The sequence below is a fragment of the Equus asinus genome, chromosome 15, assembly GCF_041296235.1.
Source record: "Equus asinus isolate D_3611 breed Donkey chromosome 15, EquAss-T2T_v2, whole genome shotgun sequence".
Taxonomy (NCBI): domain Eukaryota; kingdom Metazoa; phylum Chordata; class Mammalia; order Perissodactyla; family Equidae; genus Equus; species Equus asinus.
In genome coordinates, this window is record NC_091804.1 from 10,675,726 (window position 1) to 10,692,659 (window position 16,934).

Consider the following 16,934-nt stretch of genomic DNA (forward strand, 5'->3'; position numbering starts at 1 on the left):
GGATTGCTGGACACGTGGAAGGTCTACCTGCTACACTGACCACTTAAAGTACAGTCCTGAAAAAGTGACCTTGTCAGAGGTGAGCTACTTGAGCATCCAGCTACTTGGGAAAGTCAGGCATCCAGCACCTGGAGACCTTGGGGGCTCACAGGAAATTACAGTCTCGCCTACATTTAGAAGGTAGCTACTGATCTGATGGGAAGCTGAGTTTGGGGGCATCCCTTTCCACAGGGAGAAGAGGCAGCTTGTTTTCCATGCAGTCTGGAGTGGCATCTGTATTAGTTTGCTAGGGCTGCCATAACAAAATACCACAGGCAAGTTGTCTTAAACAGCAGAAATTTATTTTCTTATAGTCCTGGAGGCTAGAAGTCCATGATCAAGGTGTCAGCAGGGTTGGTTTCATTCTAAGGCTTCTCTCCTTGGCTTATAGATGGCCACCTTCTCCCTGTGTCCTTCATGGTCTTTTCCCTGTGTCCGCATGCCCCTGGCGTCTCTTCCTCTTCTTATAAGGACATCAGTCCTATGGGATTAGGGCCCCCTCCTAATGGCCTCATTTTAACATAATCACATCTTTAAAGACCTTATCTCCAAATAAGGCTACATTCTGAGGTACTAGGGGTTGGGACTTTAAAATACGAATTTTGGAGGACACAGTTCAACCCATAACAATATCCAGGTTAGATATGGAGTAATGGAAATAAGACTGCAGAAGTAGTAAAGTGTCAAGAACTTTCTCTACAAATTATGTCTCTGACAAACACTAAAATATAAATTCATCTAGTTGGAGCACTTTGCACACTTGCTGCTATTTTAAATAGTGCTCTGGCACGTCCGCTCTGCCCTCTTCTCTTGCTGATGCTCAGCCCTCCCACTTCTCAGTCAGCTTAGAGCCCCTATCAGGACAGAACAACAGGCCTCCACCATTTGGCCATTCCAAGGCTGCAGACTCATGAAGGTCCTTTACGTCAAGTTCAGAGTGGTCTCCTCAAATTATTTCTTGACTGTGCTTCCCTCAAGTTTGGAAATCGTTGAACTATGAAAAGGAAATTAAAGTGTTGTCAAGATAACTTTATCTGATAATTGAGCCATCTTACAGTAAAGAAAAGTTGTATTTCAATAAATTTGGTAAACCAAAAAAGAACTACAAATAAAAGTAAAAGCCATGGGTAGAAATCTGTAGTGGTAAATCATTTCTCAAATATATGTGCATGCAGAGTCAGCCTTTCAAAATTTATTCTTACTCTTTGAAAACATCTTAATAGGAGCAATTACTATTCCAAACACAGATTAGTAGGTTTTCCCCATTATTTTTTCCTCTTTAATCGTAAGTGCAGACAACATATAACTCAAAGCAGAAATTAGGTTCTGAAAGCATCTGGTATTACTAAATTGACTAGATCATTTGAAGCATTCAAAATAATTGTAGATTAGCTTTTAAGTTTAAAAACTTCTTAAATTTAAAAAAGAAAGTGGACAACTCTGATACTTTGTCAAGGAGAAGGAAAACAAGGACCACTTAAGGTTCTTAGTGTCCTTATTAATGAGGCATCAAATCCCAGAGTGCCTCTCCTTTAAAATGGCTTCAGGCATTGTTCACCTAAATCAGAGGTTCACTGAGTGTCAAAATGGATTTTGAGAGGCCCTGTGATGTTTGACAAGGTTGTGCGTATAGTGTGTGTGTGTGAGTCTGTGTGTCCGGGGTGGCGTGTGGCTCTGAGACTGATTCTCCCTCTAACCAGCTTTCTCTGTCTGTCAACTGGTGATAATGTTTTGAAAACTGTGAAGTGTTATAGAAATACTTGAGAAGTATCAATGTAGCAGGTAAAATTCCATTTCTTTATTTTCCTTATGTCCTGTAAAATTGACTCTGAGCCCCTATCCCACAAGGCAGTTATTGGTACTTTCTGTGTACCAAGGTCTTTAGATGTGTTCTGACACATCTACTCTCCCTCTTTTATTCCTGATGCTCATCCCCAACAGTTCTCAGTCAGGCTAGAAAGGTCTCTGAAAGGTTCTGCGGGTAGAGGTAGGAGGCTTGGGCAAAGCAAAATTCCAGTGTTACGTGTACACTAGTCATCTCGGAGATGCCCGTTGCTCATGTTCTCTTGGAATCTTACGACTCTGAGGTTTGTGGGTCGTGCTCAGACAAGGGAGCCTGAGCCTCAAGGATACACCTTCCCTTGGAGGCCTTGCTTCCTGCCTTCTGCTTTGCAGGACTTTGCATCCCTTTCCCAGACCAGGAACATCTCTCTCCCTCCCACCACCAGAAGCATCTCTCTGTCTCCTCCATCCTCCAGATCCTTTTACAAAAGACAGGAAGAGGGTACTTTTGTAAGCAGCTTCTACTTTCTGACCAAAAACCAGACGATCTTGAAATGCAGAGTTTAGAAAAACCCAAACTACCATGCCAGCACATTATTTTTAAAAGATAAAATACAAAAATAATGTTATTTTTCCTTGTTTGTTCATATACAGCAAAAAAGCCAGCAAAGAAAAATTTCACAGATGAAGGAGATCAGCTTTTTAAGATGGGCATCAAGATTCTCCAGCAGTCTAGAAACCAAAAACAAAAAGAAGAGTAAGTCTTTACTTGGTTACTTAAGCCAAGTTAAATTTCCAGGTTGAGAAAAAAGAACAATCCTAAATCTAGTTTGTCACTAAAAGCTTATTAGAATAACAAGCTTATTTGGCCTTAAGCTTTTGTTTTTAAAAGGATCAAATGATGTTTAAAGAATCCTACAAATTGTCAGTCGAAACAGAACTGTATATGAAATCGTGGTCCCTACACTTTAAGTGAAATGCAGAATTAAGGCACTGATCTGAGCATTCAGGTAAAAATGTCCCGTGTTAGCTTTAATTTATTAGGTATTTCAAATGCAATAAAATATGTGTTATTTGAATTAGAGTAGTTGTAGTTTTAGAACGCTTTATTCTGCCTTACTGAGCACTTTATGGTTGTCAAAACACTTTCATGGATGTGGTTCCATTTTATCCCCAGAACAGCCTTACGAGTTAGGAAGAGCTTCATTTTTCCCTGGCAAAAAGTTGGGAACAAAGATTCAAGGATGTTAAAGTGAGGTAATCATAAACACACAGCTGGAAAGTGACTAAACTGTGGCCACATGGCCTCACTCTGTGTCCCTTGTTTCTCTTTCTGCTAGTCTACTTTGTCTAAAAGGGAGGCAGAAATATCTTCTTCCCCCGGTAGAGGCACACAACTTAAGGTCACACTTCAAGTTTCTAGTTAAAACCTTGGGATCAAATCCTAGCTCTACCATTTACCAGCTGTGTGATTCTGGGCAAGACACTTAACCTCTTTATGCCCTGGATAATATAGACAAGCCCTTAGGCAGTGCCTGACACATAGTGACTAGGAGATAATCGTTTGTTATTTGTATCTCTGGTCCTCTAACTGGTAAGTGGAAGGTGTGAGAGAGAAGAAAGCAAGTATGTCTTGAGCCAATAATAGAAAGAACGGGCTCTGAACCCTCAACAAGGACACATCTTTGTTTGCACACAGATTAGGCATATTAGCCCTGGGGAAGCATCGCAGAGCTGATACAGGGCAGCCAGAGACAAGGCAGCAGCGGAGTCCATGAAGTCTCTCTTAAAACTTGAAGCCTTCGAGAAGACTGTAAGAGTACGGAGAATGAAGGGGCACTCAGCTATGAACCTGGTTACAACAACATCAACAACTTCCATTTGTCAAACTCCTTCTTTGTGCTGGATGTTGTTCTAGGCACTTATGTGCGGAATATTATTCGTCACTCACAATGATATTGTGAGACATTGAGTATTATCCCCAAATTACAGAGGAGGAGATTGAAGGTCAAAAAAGGTTCTGTAATTCTTCCAAAGTGACAAGAAGAAGGAAGGAAAGAAGTTGGTCCTCTCTCTAAGGGAAGTTAAATTAGAAGCTTTTATATAAGCAAAGGAAATCATCCCCAGCAAAACCTGGGCCTCATGTTGAGCATCCCCAGAGACTGCTATGATGAGGATGGGGTTAAATCAGACCCCCAAAATACAATCTAACCTGATAGGGAAGCTCACTCAGGTGCCCACGAGTGAGTAAGAATAGGGAATTCTCAACCCAATCTAGGTAGATGAGAGAACAATGGAGTTCTGGGAAGGGGCTTGTCCCTGAGATTTCAGACTAGCTCTGCCTACAGCAGGCGAACCCAAGATGAGGTCCAAGAAAACCTTAGATTCAGCCTGATGGGGCAAAATCACTCTTAGAAGGTCCCAAGTAACTATCCACTTAACCTTGAAGGATGCTTTCCTCTTTGGCTTAAAGAAAGGGAGAAAACCCAGCCCTGGTAGCCGACCATCCAGCAGTGCAGGAATGTTCATGCCCACCTAGCTGTCATTCAATCTCAGGCTATTTTTGCCCAGCCTATCCTTCTTCAGTCCTTGCACAAGAGTGCCAGAAGAGCAGCTTATTTTTGCAGCAGATACACGAGAGTGTACGTAAAGCTGAGTTTCCTGACCCTTCTAAGTTAGTAGCAATGGAGAATTGAAACCAAACCTGCTCATATCAAGAGGCCCCAGAAGTTTGTGGGAAAGCTGAGTGAAATTCCTTCAGTTATCAGGATTGTCTGCTCTCCCCTTAAGCTAGTTTTACCTATATAAACATCTCTAAGATTCTGGTCAGAGGAGAGAAAAATGAAAGCACACCCTACTAACCAAAGGGGAATCATTTCACTCCCATTCTTTCCTCTATCCTACCTCCTCCTTACTTCACCACTTCTCAGGTCGGGGTAGCACAAGATAGAGGTGCTACTAGTCCTTTTGACTCATCCATACTCATATTCAATTTATTCCAATAAATTGGGCTATTCCCTAGCCAAGTTCATTCATTCATTCGTTCCGCCTCTTCGTATATATGAGGGGGGAAATTGTTGAAAAAGTCAGCGCTGTTAGAAGTACAGATGCTAAGCAAGCTTATATCAGGGAGACACAAAATTGTCTGAAGGCGTCAGGAAGACTCAGTGACAGCCAGGGTTAGGTGTCATTAAGAATTACTCCCCATCAGCAAAGGAAGTTTGGAGATAAGCTGCTGCCCCACACCAAGTTTCTGATGTGTCTTAGAGATGCACTTAACTCCTTCTTCCCCAGTTCTTACCTTAGCATCCAACACCAGATCCCTTAGAGATGATCCAGATGCCAAACTGAACTTTCTTTTTGGGATCTGCCCCTGCTCCCAGTTTCTCCTACTTTTTTCCTCTTGGGGATTGCTGCCCAGATCTTAATCCTTCCTAATTTACTAACAACTTTCTCCAGCCCTAGGACCTACTTCTAGTATTCCTTATATCAACTTGGTCTTTCAGGACAGGAGACCTAGGTACCTACCCCTCCCTTAGAATCAAAGACAGCTAGAGGGATTGGTTTTGCAAACTTTTGCTGCCCCATGGGACCAGTTAATGGATATACTGATGGCTCCTGCAGCCTATCTCAGGTTTCTCTACCCTAGTCCATGGTGATGCCCTTCTAGTCCCAGCAAACTATGTAATTGCAGCAGCAAGCTATGTGACAGAGGGCTTCAGGGAGTAGCTTCTATCCTGATGTCATGCCTGTCCATGGATGCCAGAAATTTGCATTTACTGAGCTTTGAGAACTTCTATCTTATTATTTGCCTTCTGGTCCCCAGAATCTCAGCTTGCTCTGACCCAGGTTAATTTCTTGCTTGACCTCCCAGCTTCTTTTTGTTGCACTGGAATCTACCCTCTGTTTTGGCATCCAGGACCCTAATACCTACCTGGATGTTACTCAGTCCCTCTGTTTTTGTCCCTTCTATTCTGCTCCAGCCTTTGACCAAGAGCAGGTTATTTTACCATCAGCCTGGATAGGCGATACATGAAGCTGAGTTTCCTGATCCTTCTGACGTGGAAGGAATGGCAGATTAGTGTGGTTTTTTGTATTTGAGTGAAGGTCATAGGCAGAGGTTAATGCTTTCTGGTCTTACTGCTGCCAAAAAGGAAGTTACATGAGTAAAAATAAATCCCAAAAGTATTCTCTTTCTCTGACACAAGTTTTGACTTTGCAAGGCTCTCCATCACAGCTTGTTATACAGATCAGATCCAAATTGCATCTGATGGGGACTCAGAAATTGCAGTGTAAGGCAACCCTATGGCATCTATATTTGTAATCACTAAACTTTCACAGGAGAACAATTATCATGATATAAAACTTTAGAATCTATGCAATAGTATAATAATAATAATAGCTAAACTTATTGAGTGTTTACTCTGTTCCAGGCACTATGCCAAGTGCTTCACATGAATTATCTCATTGAATCTACCAGCAAACCTATGAAGTAGGTGCTACTGTTATCCCCATCCATAGATGAGAGAGGCACAGAGAAGTTAACCTGCCTGAAGCTCTCAGACTAATAAGTGGTGAAGCCAGGATTTGAACCCAGGCAGTCAGACTCTAGAGCTCTAGGAACCATTAGGTTGTGTTTGGTTATTGTTTTTCCACAGTCTGGCTTTGCTGTGCTCGAGAATATGCTCTGTTTATTTCAGAATATAAAAGGATCTTTGTTCTCATGATAGTAACTTCCTAGATGTGACATTCCAGTTTTGATTCTTTAATTGATTTTGATTATATTGTCATATATTTCAGAGTTCATTTTATAAAACAAATATTCATATAATGGGAGTGTTTACTATGTTAGGACAAATGCCTCAATTTTTCACCTCACTTGATGTATAAGCTTGAAGCATGGTGTATCCTATATAGTTCTCCTTTTAGCAGCTTCACTGTTTGTCAGATATATTTGAAATTATAGTCTTAGACTAATCTAGGGATGAAAAAATCTACTGGTCTAGAGACATAAAGGATTTCAGCTAAACTGTATTGTTAGTAGCAATGACAATTGGGTCCTACTTGTTAGAGAAAAGTAGTACGAAGTAAGGAGCAGAAAATTTCATTTTTGATAATCCTAACTTCATATTCTTGAAACAGAGCCTACATACTGTTTGCCAAAGCAGCTGACATGGGAAATTTGAAAGCTATGGAGAAAATGGCTGATGCCTTGCTATTTGGAAATGTTGGCACGCAAAACATAACAGCAGCTATCCAATTATATGAGTCCTTGGCTAAAGAAGGATCCTATAAAGCCCAAAACGTGAGTTTAAAAGAAAATTAAACCTTAAATAGCTACATCCTGAAATAACTATAGAACAAATAACATGTGAAAGGGGTTGGGCAATAATATTTCCACTCTTCCGAGTGAACCCAGACCTAGGCAAGTCACTGCAGTGCACTGAAATAGTGGTGTCAGGGCAGGGACGCAGCAAGGTCCCTGGGTAAATTCTTTTGGTTACATGGGTGACTTTCAGGAATGGAACGGAACTGCTCTCTAATCCACCTTCCCATCTTCCAAGCTCGTGTGTGTGTTTTGAAATAATTTGAGAACTCTGAACCCCTAATATATTTACCTATAAAAAGAAAAAGAGAACTAAATCTATTACCTTAGGATGATGTTTGCCTGGTTTTTACATTTCCAGTATGTTATGAACTAAATATATTTTCTTTCTATTTTAATAAATTTATTTCATTTTATTCCAAGAATAATGTAAGCATTTCATAGAAAATCTGGAAAACAGAAAAAGAAGCCCTTCACAAGCCAACCGTCCTAACTCAGCTACTTAGGACTGCTTTGTCTTTTTGCTTGGCTTCTTCCCCTCTGCCTTCTTCTTTTTACATCATTCTAATCACAATGCAAATGCCTATATCATTTTGTTTCTGGCTGCTTTCACTTAATGCTATGGCAAAAGCACGTTTTCATGTTGCTAGTCTTTTTAATGAAAACATTTCTTTCTGATTACAAAAGAAATTCATTCTCTCTACAAAAAAAAAAAAACCTTGAGAATTCAGAAAGAATGAAGAAGAAAGTGAAAAGCTTTCCTCCCTGAGATCATTTTTATTACCCTCCAGTAAAGTGCAGAAGTCAGGCTTCAGAGTCAGAAAGACTTAAGGTAGAATCCAGTCAGCCACTAGCTTATTGGATAGCTACTTAACAAAACTCTTTCCCCTTCTTCTGCTTGAGAATTTGACCTTTGGTTCACTCTCTAGTTCTGTTTTTCTAGTAATTCGATAGGAGTAAAATGTTAACCATGTTTCCGGGTAGCGTTGCTTATGATTGAAATGACCTCTGACTGGCAAACTTCCTTTGGACTGGGAGAAGCTATAATGAACTGTAAATATCTGATGGTGGTAGTGATTCTTATGGGAACCCTGGACACTATACATACGGAGTTGTTATATGGAGAATGTTACGTTAGGGTGGCTCCTGCACCCACCCAGTGTAACTCTCATCTCCCTGAGTCTGATCCATTGTCTGGGGAACCAAAGATGATGGCTGCTGGGAGACCGTGTGAACTGCTGCAAGGACTCCCAGGGAAAGGAAGGTCTGATGCTGCCCTGCTTGGAAACTAGGGTTCCTGTGCCATGTCCACCTGAATAGACTGGTGGCAAATGTAGCCTATGGGAGTCCTCTGGGTCTGTATGATAAGTTGGACCAGAAGACCCATGAGGGATGGGGAAAGCTCTCTAATTTTCATCTGTAGAGTTAGGATAATGATAAAACACTGAGTACAGTGTCTGTCTGATTCACTGTTGTATCTCTAACATTTAGCACAGTGCCTTGGACAAGAAACACAAGTTGAATGCTGAATCAATTAGTGATACATGAATTGAGAGAGTTATTGTGAGGATTAAAATAATGCGTGAAGGCACTTAATTCCATACTTGAAAATTTATAATCATTCATTGTAAAGAAAGGATATAAATATTATTATTACTCTCACTATTATTATTCTAGAATTTTTCCTATAAATTTCTTTTTATGAAAATGAGATCATACTTTAATTGCTGTTTCCTAATCTGCTCTTTATTTACTTAACAATATATCATAGACATCTTTCCATGTAAATATATACAGATGAACATCACCATTTCAAATATCCGTATAATTTTAATTAATTCAAATTGTTGAATACAATTTTACTCCAGGTAATTTTTTGCAATTAAATATAAAATAATTATATTTACAAAGCAGTAAACAGATTATAAATGTTATAACAGAGTTGTTAAGCCTTCATTCCCTGTATTTGGTTAATCAAAATGATAAAGTTCTAAGACAGACCAAATGTTACCATCATGTCCACCACTAAAAACGATATCACTTAATTCCTTTCCAAGCTAGTGAACATGAACTTTATTTCTCAGTGGGTAAGTTAATTGATTAAGTCAACAATTGTTTCTTGGACACTTACTATGTGCCAAACATAATCTGGTTGATGGGAAGAAATAGATTAATAGGTCAAAGTCCTTATGGGTTAATCTGAAATATAAAAAAATAACTTCAGAACAATTTAGATTGACTACAGTTAAGACCTGTGCTTTAGGTACAGAAAAGGGTCTGACTGGTTCTGCTGGGGCAGGTAAGGAAAGCTTCAAGGAAGAAGTGACATTTGTACCCAGTCTAGAATATTGGATATGGGCAATATAAAAGATTTATTTGTTTGTATTTAAATAAAGTATTTGATAGAAGGACAAAATACTACTCCCAGAAAAGAAATTCCAAATCAACACAAACGGTACACAAAACACATGGATTTTAGAGCTGAAGTCAGCGTTTCACTCCACATACTCTAGTTAGTGTGATTCTATTGCATGGCCACAGACCACTCTCCAGTCCTGGTTAACTGACTGTCAATTGCTCACCATTAGTTTTAAGGAGAATCAGGAAGGAAAATGTAATTGGCTTCGTGCTAACCCAATGCCAGGGAAAGCAAATGTAAATATATGACCATTGGCCATGTGTTATCATAGCCATCTTTGTGGAGAAGAGCAGGCATTGTTGGGAGAGTGTTCTAAGAAATGTACAGTTGCAGGCTTCAGGGTGGCATGGTGTGGTAGAGCAGGAGTTCTGGAATCAGAAAGTTGATAGTATGTGAATCCAGATTCTACAGCCTAATGAGCTTCCATCTTTTGTTCATTCTTTCAGTATCTCTGAAGAAGTTACCTCTCTAAACCTCAGGTTTCCCAAACCTGAAAAGGGGATTGATAATAAGGTCCACACTATTTCACAAGAAAACCAAATAACATCTGTAAGATCCCTTAGCTAGTGTTGAAGAACACTAACGAATAATGTTGTGTGACAATCTTAGTCCCAATGGCTTTGTCTTTTGAGTCAGTCACTCCTGACTTTACATCTTAGCTCCAACACTGGCATTTGTGACCTGCCCTCTCTGAGTCTCAATTTCTTCATCTGTAAAATCTGTAAAATACCTGTCTAGTATATGTGTGTGTTTGGTCTCAGGAGGACAAGAAGACAGAATGTGGGTGAGGACAAACTTATCACCCAAAAGACTGACATTGACCTGATATGCAAAATTCAGCCACGTTGTTTGTTGAAATGCTGGTTGGGAAAAAAGTCTCTGCCCCAAGCTCCTCTTACGCCCTTCCTGAAATTCTGGACACTTTTATTCTTCACTCAGACTCCTTCTAGTCCCCTGAACTCCTCATGATCTAGCAACCAAAGTGTTAAAATCTGGGTGAGCAGGGAGCCTACAGGACTCTGCTTCAGAGCTACAGCTGGATTCTATTCTGACAAATGCTGAACTTTACTCTGAAATTTTGACTATCATCCCTGACACCACTATAGGAAATCTATTTCTAATAGCAAGTCCTCTTGCAGTTGGCTTATCTGCTTGTACAAAAAACAACTAAAGAAGTTTTGTGCTACAAACAATGCTCAGTGTGACTGCTGGTTGCTAGAACCAGGCTAGCCACATGCCATAGTGATCACAGCTCTCTAATAGGCATAGCCAGGTCACCACCTTTCTTCTCAGGCTGTTTGAGCCAGCCTGCTACAGGAACCCTGCCTGAACTGGTAGGAAATGTTGCTGGGATCTGTGGGGATAATGTAGCAACAGTAACGTGGCTAAAGAAGCTGGAAATACAGTTTACTGAGAATGAGAGGGCTAGAGATAGAGAGTAAGAGAGAATGAAGAGGATGAAGACACCCATATCTGGGGAAAAAAGGGAAGAACAATCAGAAACACTGAAGTGTAACAGATGGGAGAAGCCTGGAGTGCCAGAGGTCTAGTAGAGACCTGAATTAACAAAGAAAACAAAAAAGATATGAATCCATATTATATGAATCCGGCATCGAGTGGGTGGAGGAAGAAACGCAGTTTCAGGCTATTTATAAAAGGAAGCCGGATGGAGGAAAAGGGGCATTAATTATTGCTTTTCATGTACCTTGAATGGCTCATCTTGCAAAAATCCAAATAAATTAAAGAAAATGCCAATAAGGGTAACAAAAGCAGTTAAAGTTATGAACAGAGTCCATTGAATTGATTTTCAAAGAATCGCTACCTTCCAAATAAGAACTGTTAATTAATAGAGTAGTCTTCATGAAAATAGTGGAAATTAAGGATATAGCAAACAAAAAAGTGTCATATAAGTCCTATAAGATACTGTACTACGCCAGCTATACTATACCAGGAGGTAGACACGTTATGTACTTTTTATTTCTCCGATTCTCATTTAGGAAGCAAAAATTCAGAATTAGAAAGATCACTCTTTTCTTGATATCAGTGAACTGTTTTAACAAGAAATTTGTCTAATTTGCCAAACAAGAAGGTAGAGTTAAACCTCATTTGCTTTAAGAATCAAGATAAAGATCATCCACGTTCTATCACCTTAAAACTTAATTATAGTAATCTCTAAGTGGTGGTTATTTGTAGCTATTTCCTTTCTTAAAATACTTTCTTGGGGTTTCTTTTCCTGTAAATTTTCTATTCATGGTAGATATCAGAAAAAAATTATTTAACTTAGATGTATGTACTTCCTTGTTTATACAGTTCAAAATAGTTTTACTATGAGTTATAGGAAAATCCATTCTATTATGTAAAAATAACTATAATTGATACATAAAGGAGAAGGATATGAGTTACCGCATGTTTTAACATGCTTTGTGATTTAGAGTAATTTTGTCTCAATGGAAAGATTCCACATATTCTTCATTTATTTCAGATGTGAATTATAGAAGTGTTTCACAGAGGCACTGTAGTTATTAGCACTGTGCTACTACTGAAAAAAATCATTTTTAGTATCAACCAAATAATCACTTTGATAATTCTAGAATTACTCGGGTGGAGCATTTCTTCTCAATATTAATGTTCTTTTTGTATTAAGGGTGCAGACAAGACCTGAGTTGTTCATTAGCTTTGATCCACATTTTTGTTTGGCATGCAATCTGAGTTGAAAGTAATGATCTCAGATGCTTTCAAGCTTTGCACAATAATTAAAAGAAAACTGATTAATCTTTTTTCTCTTTTAATAATAATTTCTTGAATAAAAAGTAAAAGGAGGAATATTTAATTTTAATTTGTTTTTATGGAACCTGAATAATTTGCTTTGAAATATAATAAAATATCCTCTACACTTAACTCTTTCCATTCAAATCCCAGCTACCTTAACAGTTCCTTGAAAACCACGGTACAACGATTCCATTCAGAATCAAGTCTTAGATACAATCGAATTTGCAGAGCTTGACCTTTAAAAACCACTGAAAGTGTCATTGATGTCATCACTATTATGTAGCTTCTCTTTTGACAAGCAGCATTATTTTTTCTGGATTAAGATTTAATCATTATATAATCCATTTCATTTCATCTCAGCCTTATCTCAGAAAAAGACCAAGTACCAAAAACCGATTATTGTAAAGTTAAGTGACAATGCCCAGGTGTAAAGGAATAAGATAGCACTGACTATAATCAGCACATTTACTATGCAGCAGCTCGTAACATCTTTTGTCTTCCTCTAGTGCCTGCCATGCTTTCAGCAGTGTGAAAAAATAAAACGAAGGTTGAGCCTTCCAGAGAATTAATTCAAAATCATCCATTGTTATTTTTCTGCTAAAGAGAGAGGAAGCGTGCTCTTTGGGTTGCTTATTTGAAGCTGGTAAAATCATGGTTTTAGTCTTTACCTTCTAGAATGAGCATTATACAGAGGAAAGCTCCCCTCCTCTGTCACAGGATGAAAATTTAACTCCCACGCAATCCGCTTCCCAACTTCACGAACCTCACAAATTTCTCCAGGAGGAACAGGGCAAAAGGGGAGTAAGCTCTGCACAAAAGGTGGAAGCATCTTAAAATACAAACCCAACTGAATAGAACAGTATCTTCATTTTCTCATATTAAGGTCAGTGTATTTGTTCACTGTTAAAGTTTCCACATAAATAAACAAGATTCTAAATTGAGCAGAATCAAAAATTGCCAAGAGCAGCAAGAAAAATAAAAATCTAATATTGACTAAAGATATCCTTAAAATGAGCCAATTTAGCCATTTTAAATATAAACTACAAGGGTTAGAGGAGTGCAAGGATTACAGACGTCTTCCATTTGTAAAAACAGCATTTGTGGTCAATTTACTAAAAAGGAAAGCTTTGAGACTGAAGAAGAATAAGCAGAATCATAGATTTTTTTCAGTTTATCAATTAAGTAAATTATACAAATTATGCTCATAACCCACATGTTAGAGCTATCATGCTTTTGAGAACTGAACTCTGCAGTCAATTCTCTAGTTTAAGAAGTAACACAGCTCTTTTTCCTTGAAAGTGTAATAAAAAAGTTAAGAACTAATTCCTTTTCAGCTTTGATTGAATTATCACACCTCGATGTATCTTGATTTTAGGGAGATATTTGACAAAGTTGCAAGAAATTCTCATGAACTAGATGAAAAAATAATAATGTGGGCTTTGATAACAGTAGATAAAGAATATAGACTAATGGATTGATGCCAAGGTGAAAGCGAGTGTCTGCCAATCTGCTCGTAACTCTGTGCTCTTCAAATACTTCATCAACTATTAAGCTGAATGGCTAAGACCAGATTGTTTTTAACGTGAAGCAGGGAGGAAAAGGCGTGTTATCAATGATATACATAAAAGTGTAGAATTAACCTCTAAAAAAGGGGTCAGGAAGGATAAAGCCCCAAATGAGTAGACTTGAAAATATTAGAAACACCTCAATAGACTGTTACAATTATGTTCTGACAAAAAATAGCGTTATGACTCTATTGAGAAGAGGAGGAAGGAGAAAAAGTGAGAAAGTCATGGAGATGACCTAAATCATCATCTATCATACAGCAAATCTGCAGATAGTGTGTGAAATATATAAATTAAGTAACAAGTAGTAGCAACTTGTCAGGAGTCATGATGGTGGTAATTATCAAAAGGAAACAGCTACAATAATTAAAAATGTTTGTCTATGAAGAGAACAGAGAGTGGCCTGGAAAGGAGCAGGGTATTGATGTTTATATTATAAGCCCTCCAAAGCATTAGAATTTTAATTTTTTATACATATGCATCTATTAGTTTGATAAAAAATACATAAAAAGTTACATTTTGATATTAACTCTCCTCCCAAAAAGGAATTATATTTAAAGTAAAAACCGAAAGTCCTCTCCCACTATAAAGGAACCAGCATCTTTGGAAAATGTCAGATTCTGGGTGTGGAACAAGAAATGTACAAGATAATCTTGAGGCATCTTATCATACCTGATAGTAAGGAAGCTGTCAGAAAATACTAGGATTATGACCAAAGGACTGATCCAACTCAAATAAGCTCTTACTGACTGATGATGGAACAACTGAGCACCAAAATGAATGATGATCACAATAAACTGAAATACCTCAAAAATAATTAAATGCATCAGTTCATAATGATATTTAGAAACAGCACTCATTAATCACCTTGGGGGATGTTAGAGAACCAATTCTCATAATTTTGAGAACTGATAAAGGGAAAGACTCAAGATTTATCTTGACTCTTCTATGCAAACTATATCTCAGAGTATAGCAGATGAAGGAAAGTTTTTCTTTATAAAATTATTCTGGCTAATACATGAAGAAGGAATGATAGAATTAGAACGACATCTTTTTGCCACCCCTAAAGAATCAATGGACCAAGGCAATGGTCATCAGTGGCACCTAATATCATAAAGCAGAGACAAGAAATTATGCACCTCCTGATGGAAATACATCGCACTTCCTATGAGCTTGTCTTGCCAAACAAATTACACTTTCGTTTGATCAAGCTTCTAAGTCTAACCACCAATTTACAGAAAATACAGTGTAATAATCAGCAAAATCCAGACTAAGTGTAACCCTGCAAGATAAATGACCTGTTTTTTCCAACAACAAAAATACAAGGAGAAAAGAGATGGATAAGAAACTTATAGATCAAAAAAGACTTAAGAGACATGCCACCCAATTGCATTTAATTGACCATATTTGGATCCCAGTGCAAATAAACTAAAAAATAATAATAATAAATGTAAAAAGTAAAAAGAAAATTTATAAGCCAATTGCACAGGTATAGATACTGACTGATGATATTAACAAATTACTGTTAGTGTTTTTAGGTGGATAATGGTATTATGGTTATGTTTTCTAAAGGCCTTTTTATTTTAGAGGTACAGATTGAATTATTTACAGATGAAATATATATTGTCTAAGATTTGCTTCAAAATAAACTGGATGGCTGGTGAAAATGGGTATGGATATAAAGAGGCAAGATTGGCCAAGTTGATAACAGATAATGAAATTGGGTGATGGATACCAAGGCGTTTGTTATACTACTCTATTTACTTTTATACGTTTGAAATACTCTATAATAAAAAAAAATTAGATGGAATAGGGGTTAGACCTACAGATTAATAACTAAGAAGAAGTGGGATGTCCCTACACTATTCTGGCTTTTGTCAAACATTGTGACAATTTCTTTTCTAAAAATGGCCACAACAGTATCTCTAGTCTCACTTGCTATGTCAGCACTTTAACCAACATTATCAAAAAGTGGAGTCTATTTCCCCTCCCCTTGTACTAGGTGGTTCCCTTGACTACTTCACACAATAGAATTGGTGGAAGTAATGCTACATCACTTCCAAAGTTAAGTCTTAAAAAGGACACAGCTCTACCTAGCTCTGTCTCTCAGGATGCTCACTCTTGGAACCCAGCCACCATGCTATGAGGAAGCCCATACAGCAGGAGAGGCCACATGTAGGTGTTGTGGCCATTAGCCTCAGCTAAGATCTCAACCAACAGCTAGCATCAACTGCCAGACATGTGAACGAACAAACCTTCAGATGATTTCAGCCTCCAGCCTTTGAGTCTTCCAACTTGGGCCCCCATCTAGTGGATCAGAGGCAAGCCATCCCCACTCTATTCTGTCCAAATTCCTCACCCACAGAACCCTTAGCATAATAAATGATTGGCTTATGTCATTAAGTTTTGGGGTTATTCATTACCCAGCTATAGTAACTGGAATAAGAATCCTTATATTCAGAATTAAAAGGGAAGAAAGCACTTTTCTCAGAAGCACCCGAAGCAAAGTGAAGCAAACATCTGTTTGCAGTGAGTTCAAATCTCTTGGGCCAATCCAACTCCACCCTGGGTACTGAGAGAACTTATAAACGATGTCACCACCAACTTGTCAGTGATTTAGAGTGACTTTTAAAAAGAGCAGGCAAGGAGCCACAAGGCCTGGAGGCTGTCAAATTCTGAAAATCACACAAAGTGCTAATGAGTTGAATGGATAAGATTCCCACCATATTTTCAAAAAGTTTATGAATATCCCATAAAATAAAGAAGTACTATTTGTCAAGGAACAGGGGTTCACTAAGAACAATTTGTATTAAGCAAGCTCTATTTTACAGGGTCGCTAGACTAAGACATCTGAAAAATGTGGTAGAGATGATAATCCTATATTTTATCTATATAACACCATCAACCAAAAGTTACGTGCTCTTTAAGTGTAAGTTATATAATTGTATTATTAAAATGCTATCAATTAAAGCATAAGCCAATACTTTCTTATTACTTAGAATTTTTATTTTGTTGTTATTAGAAGTGCTGTTTT

General features: G+C 38.1%; 1 protein-coding gene across 1 annotated transcript in view; it reads left to right on the top strand.

The window, feature by feature from the left end:
• SEL1L2 (SEL1L2 adaptor subunit of SYVN1 ubiquitin ligase) overlaps positions 1–16,934 on the top strand; it is a 73,766-nt gene that overhangs the window by 13,880 nt on the left and 42,952 nt on the right. The window contains exons 2-3 of the mRNA XM_044748589.2: positions 2,476–2,578; positions 6,964–7,126. Coding sequence (XP_044604524.2) covers positions 2,529–2,578; positions 6,964–7,126 — 213 coding nt within the window. The 5' untranslated portion in view covers positions 2,476–2,528. The remainder of the gene's footprint in view (positions 1–2,475; positions 2,579–6,963; positions 7,127–16,934) is intronic.